This window comes from Hemiscyllium ocellatum, chromosome 3 (assembly GCF_020745735.1).
Source record: "Hemiscyllium ocellatum isolate sHemOce1 chromosome 3, sHemOce1.pat.X.cur, whole genome shotgun sequence".
In the NCBI taxonomy this organism is placed as follows: Eukaryota; Metazoa; Chordata; class Chondrichthyes; order Orectolobiformes; family Hemiscylliidae; genus Hemiscyllium; species Hemiscyllium ocellatum.
The window spans coordinates 128,738,932-128,747,087 of record NC_083403.1 but is presented as its reverse complement, the minus strand read 5'-3'; the positions used below and the strand labels follow the sequence as shown (position 1 = coordinate 128,747,087).

The 8,156-nt window shown below is 41.4% G+C and overlaps 1 protein-coding gene across 1 annotated transcript; it reads right to left on the bottom strand.

Moving 5' to 3' along the window:
- Positions 1-562: 562 nt before the first annotated feature.
- c3h2orf50 (chromosome 3 C2orf50 homolog) lies at positions 563-6,082 on the bottom strand. The gene is made up of 3 exons (XM_060821826.1): positions 5,877-6,082; positions 3,933-3,972; positions 563-754 (listed from the first exon to the last, which is right to left on the bottom strand). Exons 1-3 carry the CDS (start codon positions 6,080-6,082, stop codon positions 563-565), a joined length of 438 nt encoding a protein of 145 aa, XP_060677809.1.
- Between the last annotated feature and the right edge of the window lie 2,074 nt (positions 6,083-8,156).

Genomic DNA, 8,156 nt, shown 5'->3' with positions numbered 1-8,156 from the left:
CCCATCCAGCTCTCAGCAACATTGAGGTCTCCAGTCCCTGCGTGCTTGCAACACCCCGAATGCCTTTGATCCACCTCATGGCTCTGTTCCTTCTCACCAGCCCTTATCTTCACCACCCCCTGCCCTCAATGTCATTGCCTACACTGCCCTGGCTGTCCCTCCTCACCAGATTTTTTAAAAAGTCCCAATGCTGGAATAAACCCAAGCCATGATGTTGTTAGCACCCCCTCCCCCACCCACTGCCAACTGATCCCTGACCCATTTGCTCCGTTGCCCTGTGGCTGTGGCCTGGTCTCACTGGACAGCTTACCCAGCCTTTCATCCTGTCTGAGTGGGGTCCTACTGTCAATGCCAGCACAATCTGAAGAATTGCTTTGGATTCCTTGACTTTAAAGTTGCAAACTCCCCCAGACATACCTCCCCAACCTGAACACATCCCCCTCTTAGGCCCCAAAATATTAACTTGGGGCCCAAGTCTTTAATTTGTCTATTTTAACAGGATCAGTTAAATTTTTCCCTGAACAAATATCAATTTCATGATTTAAAAAAAACTTTCATTCATTTAACTTAGGACAAGCTCATTATCCAGTTTTTTCTTTCGGTTCTCTTTCTGAAGCCCAAAGTCCATCCTTAATATTGTCTGGCCAAGCTGGGAGTCTATTCTACTGCCAAATGTCTGATTTGTGGTATTTGGAACTTTGTCAGAGAACACAGGAATGTATTCTGGTAGTGGTTCCCTCACCTTTAGTCTTCCCTGGAGAAAGAAAATGATGAAAATGAAGTTAAAAACTATTACTTGAAAAGGCATGCAGTAAATGCATTGTACTAACATGGAAAAAAAAGAAAACACCGAGCTAAATCCAAGTATATTTATTCATGTTCAAGGATCTGTTCATTTGAGCATATTCCAATCTCTAAGTAGTTCTGCACAGATTTAATTAACATTTATGCATCTCAGAAACAATAATTTCTACCTTTTCAAATTCACTCAAAATTTCATCCCATGCCACTTTTCTTTATGAAAGGTGATTGGGATACAGACCTCAAGAATGCAGTTCCATTCTCACTCACAATGAACTGCAGCTCACCATTGCCACTGATTTAAAGGGATGCTGGGTATTTTCAAGGCCTTGAGAAACCATGACAACATGATACATCTATTGGTCACACCACCTCAGTTTAAGTAATGCCATTAGACAGAACACTTCTCATCTTGGCAACACAGATTTCTCCAAGTGCTAAATGTTTTGGCACCACATTTTGCCCTTCCATACTAAAACTGTCTTTGCATCTAGGGTGCATATCTCGCTATTCCCTTTTCATTCATGTATTCCTCTAGGTGCTTCTTGAATGCTGCTAATGTATCTCCACCGCCACCTCTGGCAGTGTGTTGAAAAACATGCCTCGCACATATCTTTTACACTTGCCCACTCACACCTTGAACCTGTGTCCCCTAGTAATTGATCCCTCCACTCTAGCGAAAAAAACCTCATACTTTCCACTCTCACCACGCCATTCAGAATCTTACAAACCTCAATCTCCTGTATTCTAGTGAAAACAAACCCAGTCTATCCAAACTTCCTTCGTCGCTAAAATCTTCAATACCAGGCAACATCCTGGTAAACCTTTTCTGTACCTTCAAAGCATCGACATCCTTCTGGTAGTGTGGTGACTAGAATTGTAGACAACATTTCAAGTGTGGCCTAACTAAAGACCCAGCAAGCTGCAACATAAATTGTCTATCTTTATACTCAATGCCCTAAGGCATTTTTACTACCATACTGCCACCTTCAATGATCTGTGGACCTGCACACCCAGATCCCTCTGCATATCAATACTCCAAATGGTTCTGCCATTCATTGTATAATTTCCACCTGTACTTGACCTTCCAAAATGCATCACTTCCCACTTGTCCAGATTAAACTTTGTCTGCCATTTTTCTACTCATGCTTCCAACTGATCCATATCCTGCTGTATCCTCTGACAATCCTCCTCACTATCCATAACTCCACCAATCTTTGTATCATCTGCAAACTTACTAATTAGACCAGCTACATTTTCCTCCAAAATCATTTATGTAGATCACGAACAGCAAGAGGTCCCAGCAAGAGAACAGCAAGAGATCCTTGTGTGGAACATCACTAGTCACTACCCTCCATTCTGAGAAGCATCCTTCCACTGCTCCCCTCTGTCTCTTTGACTTAGCTAGCTTCTGTATCCATCTTGCCAGCCTTCTTTTGATACCACGTAACTTCAGCTTTTATACCAGTTTGCCAGGAGGGACCTGGACAAAAGCTTTACTGAAGTCCACGTAGACAATATCAACTGCTTTTCCCTCAATCTTCGTTACCTCCTCAAAAAGTTAGTGAACTACATGGGTTTTTCCTGACAATCAGCAATGGTTTGATGGTCATCGATAGATTCTTTCCAGATTGCTATTGATTTCATGTTCTGTCCTGACCTGGCAGGTTTCGAATCCTGGTCCCCAAAACATTACCTGGGTATCTGGATTAACAGACCAGTGATGATACCACTAGGCTGTCACCTCCCCAAGTTGAGCAAGAAGAGGACAGCATCCTTTCATGAGTCATTTTCAGTATTACTGCTGTCACCCCTACCTACCGCTGCTGAAGTGCAGTATCTCTCAGTATGAGAAGATCCCTATTACTCACCCTCTATGCTTCCCAAGTTCTAATGTCTGTACTGGTGCAGAAGAAGTATGCATTGAAAAACAGTAAGTCACATGTACTTTATGACAGCTGTTAATTTCAATGCAGGGAAGAACATGAGACTATAATATACTTGTTGAAAATTGAGAGGTAGATTCAGAAGGGCAGATGCTACAATCGAGTTGATCAAAGAAGAGATGGACAAGTTAAAATTGTGAGAAAGACCTGGCAGAAACTATAAGACATATTCTTCTTGGACACTGTAATGGTGGGCCATGAAACTCCCTTTGCAGCAAAGCAACAGAGATGGCAAATTTTAAGACTGCAGTGACTCGTTTTCTGGAGTACAATCATTCTCTCACTGTCCACCTACAAAGTTCTGCTGTAAATTCAGCTTCTGTGGTCTTGGAACTGGAGACATCCATTGGCAAAAAATAAACCAAATTATGAAACATTACTTTCTCACTGATATTTTGACACAGCAGGCATTTAACACATTTCTTAAATCCACCTCTTAAAACAATTCTATCGTCCTTAAATCATTTAGAAAGTTGCTTTTTTTGTTGCTAAACTAGAGCCGCAGAATTAAAGTGAAAGGAAATGAATATTTAAATAACGAGTACAGGTTGTTACTCTTGCAACTATTTCACGGCCCAGTAGCAACAGGATACTTGGCATGATGTCTAAAATAATTCATGTAATAGTAATGAAAATGGTGCAGGGTTTCTAAACTAGGGTTGGGAATTTAAACACTCCATGTATCCAATAATACTTTGATACATGAAAACAGAAAAAGTGTGCTGAAAAAATAGAAAGCTGACCTAAACCATTTGGAACCAAGTAAAATCTGTTAATGCCATCTCCTTATCTAAGCAGCACAGCTGTATTCTTGGAATGTAAAAGTGCATTAGGATCAATTTTGCAGTATTTATTTTCACGACAAAAATGTTAGCAATTTCCGAAGTCCCTTTTTCTTTACGTTTCTCGCAATCTTAAAAATTAGGTTTTCGATTCATTTTGGCACATCTAAGCAACTTTGGCAGAAAATTTGTTTGAAATTAATACTGAGTTCCACATCTAGATGAAAGCACCACATAGATATAGCAACATAATGACAGAACCGTTTTATTATGTAGCACGAACAAACAATGCATTCTCAAGACTGAGAAAATGTCATCAAATGCAAATATAAATTATACCAAATGTATCTTTACAGGAAAATATTTTGAAATGTAGCCTTTTCATATTAATTGCAATACTTACCTTGTCATCATAATCTTTCAGAAAACTCCAGTTCTTTTCCCTGGTAAGACAAAGGACAAATTCTTAATGCAGTGGGGAATATGGGAAAAGGAAGGTGCCATTATAATTTGTTGTATACATATATGTTTCTAGAGAAAGCCAATTTCCTTAGGACTGCATGAGAATCGAAAGGTAATTTGAAGTTCAGGTCAATCATATCCAAACAACAGTAAGTAAGGGAAGACAGAACTTATATAGGCAAAGAGATTAGTTTGCAGTAACACCACAAGATTATGTATGTTGCTTCAGACCTGTAATTAGCAAACCATCAGAATCTCTTGCACTGGTACAATAACAGGACCAATTTCATTTTGTAGTCAGAGGCACACACCACACAAATTCACAATAAAGTGAATATCAAGTAACAACAGCACAAATAGAATTGATGTCGTTATCCAAGTGAATTAGTCCTTCATGAATACACTACTTAATACCCATTCCACAATGGAATTAAGTTGTGTATTAAGCGAATAAGAATTACAATGCTCAGAGAAACAAAATAAATATCTATGAGAATGCTGAGACACCATCCTATATGTAAAGTAACAGAACGGTACAGACTTTAGAAAGCACCATGATTTGGCAGGTATTGAGAAAGGGTGACTGTGCCAACAGGCATAGAGTTTCACCTCCTCTCCATGTTGCCCTTGAGGATGCTGTGATAGGAGATGAGATTATTCCCCTCCTCTCCTGGAATTGGGCTTTACAATGAAGGTTTGGAAAGAGATGCAGCAAGTCTAGTTGGGGGTTTGTGCCAAGCAGCTCCATGGTGCAAGACTCTCTGCTCTCCAGGCTGTTCCCAGGGATGCACAATTCTTGCAACTAAATAGAATCCTCAGATGACCACCACAAGCAAAATCTTGCAGACGCTAGAAATCCGAAATAAAAACAAAGTGCTGGAGAAACTCAGCAGGTCTGGCAGCATCCGTGAGGAGAAAACAGAATTAATATTTCAAATCTGATATGGCACTTCCTCAGAACCCCAGCCAGACCTGCTCAGCTTCACCAGTACTTTCTGCTTTTGTTGCTACTAGCATCATGACCTGGTCAGATTCTGGGTCACCATAAAGTGAATTGGCTACCACCATCTTGTTTTTAGTCTGGTACTTACACGGGCTGCTTTTTCCAATATGGCACAAAAACACACTAGTCAAATAAGAAGGTTTTTTTTTCCTGGGTATTTTCTCATTTATAATTTCAGTTACATCACACTATAAACTTTTGCTATAAATTCTGTGTCTTACAGTCTTACTCTCCACAACCACCTGATGAAGGAGCGGCGCTCCGAAAGCTAGTGCTTCCAATTAAACCTGTTGGACTATAACCTGGTGTTGTGTGATTTTTAACCTCGTACACCCCAATTCAACACTAGGGTCTCCAAATCACAAGTGAGAAGAGGCTCCTATCTTAACCAATATGTAGTTTACTGCATAAAAGCAATCAGGTATAGGTTACATTCCTATGACATTGTAAGACTGAGGAGACCTAATAGCAGGTTTAGCTATTAGTTAGCTAAAGTCGCTTCTACTGCTCCCTGCCCAAGTCCTTCAGAGATCATCAGAGAGCTTAATGCATGCTTCACCATCAACCCTTTCAGAATCATTACCTTATCCAACTAAGCTGCTGAAGGACTTGGTGAAAGACTGCCTTAAGTCTGCCCAGAATGTATTGGCGTTTGTAAAATCAACGAGGTAAAAGCAATGACTGCAGATGCTGGGAACCAGAGTTTCACCGTTTGTGCTGAGAGTAACTGTTGGAAAAGAAGTTGTGGGAGTTAAAGAAAGACAAGTAAAGCACAACGGTTCTGCCCTGGAGTAAGAAAGCGTTGGTGATTTCTTTGTAAAATAGATTTTTTTTTTCTGGTTAAAGGTGCAAGGTGGGTGTTGAGCAGAGAAGTGAGCTCACCATTGTCTGAGTCCCTGCCATTCAGCTCTGAGGAACTCTCTCCACACTTGGTCTTGCTGCACTGTGCCCAGGTAAGGGTCCTTGCTCTGGGATCGGTTGCCTGCCGCTGCTTTACCGTAGCCAGGGAGGGTCCCAGCGTTGGGTTTTTCTGCCAGCCGGTAACCCGCCGAAGTGGTTCGGCTGAACTGCAGCTCCTTGCTCCCCATCTCCCCTTCACTAACAGCTTCCCTCGGCGAATGGGCAGCTGTGATTTCTCTCTCTCTCTCTCTCTCTGTAAACCCTCCCCAATTCAGCGGGATTTCTTCAGCTTTGGCGAGCCAGTTGTTCGAACTGGAGAACTCTGCAATGCCCCAGGCAATAGCAGCTTGTTTACTGTCGCTATTAGAAACAGGAACCCAGGAAAGAGCAGCAAGGCGAGAGAGAATTCACCGGAATCAGTCAACCCCTGCAGGAAGAGAGAGTTGGAGAGAGAAACACAGGGAATCAGCACCAGCATTTACTGGTGGGACAGAGAGTGGAAAAACCAGAGTGGATTTAGTTGAATTATCCTGCTATAGTTCCTGTTGCCCGTGGTGAGCTGCAAATTCCAACATAGAAAAAAGGATTCAGACAAGGCTGCAGTTGCATGATGGGGTGGGGTAAGATTTGCAAGGTTGACTAAGAGTTGGGAGATGAAGTGAGGACTTTTGAATTGGGAGGCAGGGAACCTTTGAAGGCTATTCAACGTGGATGAGGGCAGATTGCTGGTCTTTGTATTGCTGGTTTAAAGAGAGATCGATGATGAGGTGGGCTTCTCTGTCCTCAACAACATCTCATCTTACAACCCTCTGGAAGTCAAATTTCTAAATGCCCAGAGTAGCCCAACATGTTATCATCATCCAATACAGGAAAGCATTCAGACAGCTCAACAACACCAAAATAGTTAACTGAAAACAACAACCAAAAAATGTTTTTTTCTTTGTTCATCCACTGGATGTGGCTCATGAATAAAATTTAAAAAGCAGTTTCTGGTTGTTTGGAGTCACTGAGTAGGGACTAAGGGACTCCCATATTGCCCAGGGAGTAAGAGTCAACAACATTGCTGTGGGTGTAGAGTCACATCTAGGCCAGACTAAGTAAGGATGGCAGTTTCCTTCCCTAAAGGACATTAAATGTTTTTTTTTTCTTGGCAATTGACAATGGATCCATGGTCATCTTTAAACTCTTAATTCCAGATTTTAAAAAAAATTGAAATAAAATCCCACTGTCTGTATTGTGGGATTCAAACACGGATCCCAGGAACATTCCCTGGATCTCTAGATTAACAGTCCAGCAATAATAGCACTGGGCCATTGCCTTCCCTAAATTTCCCTTTAAAACAGAAGCCAACTGCTTGCATATCGAGTCCCAGCAATTTAACCTACAGTGGAACCTCGATTATCTGAACAGGATCTGATACTTGGCTAAACTGGCATTCAAATATCGAAACATTTACTTATCAGAACAAAATACTCCCCATCTATGTTGTTCAGATAATCAAGGTTCCTCTGTATTTAAAGAAGCTTTTGCTGTTCATCTTGATGTTCCTTACAATTTTACCTTAAAGTTTATTTTCTTCCTTTTTTAAAATTTGCTTTTGTTGGACTTTTTAAAAAAAACTTTCCCAATCCCCTGGTTTACCACTAATCGTAGCAACATATATGTTTCTCCTTCAAAAAGATGCTGTCCATAACTTCCCTGGTTAACCAGGGTTAGCTATAGTAGGGTCTTTATCCCCTCCGCATCCGCGAGGTTTAAGCTTCTAATCAGCATCATTGTGTCTCCCACTTTCGTGTTGGGAAGTGTCCCCTGGTTCCTCACCCCTTGACTTTAAAAATTGAAATCAAATCCCACTGTCTGTATTGTGAGATTCAAACACAGATCCCAAGAACGTTCCCTGGATCTCTGAATTAACCCAGGACTTAAATCATCCCACTGCCTTGTGGCCCCTGAATGTCAAACCACAAATTATCCATCTGCTTGCACTGGACCTACAGGGCTAATCATGTCCCACTAATTTCCCCACCTCTAGTTTCTAGGTATTTCAAATCAACCTGTTGTGATACACCTCTGGAGCAGATGGAACCTGAACCCAAGCTTCCTGACTCAGAGGTAGGGACACTGCCGCAAGACACCTGCCATCTGGTTTTTATCCAAGGGTGGGAGAAGAAGAGCCGCATAGTAATGAGCTGAGATTAGATAGTAGAGTGCGATAGAGTGTAATAATCTGAGTACAAAAGCTTCTTGCTGCTTAACAGGAAC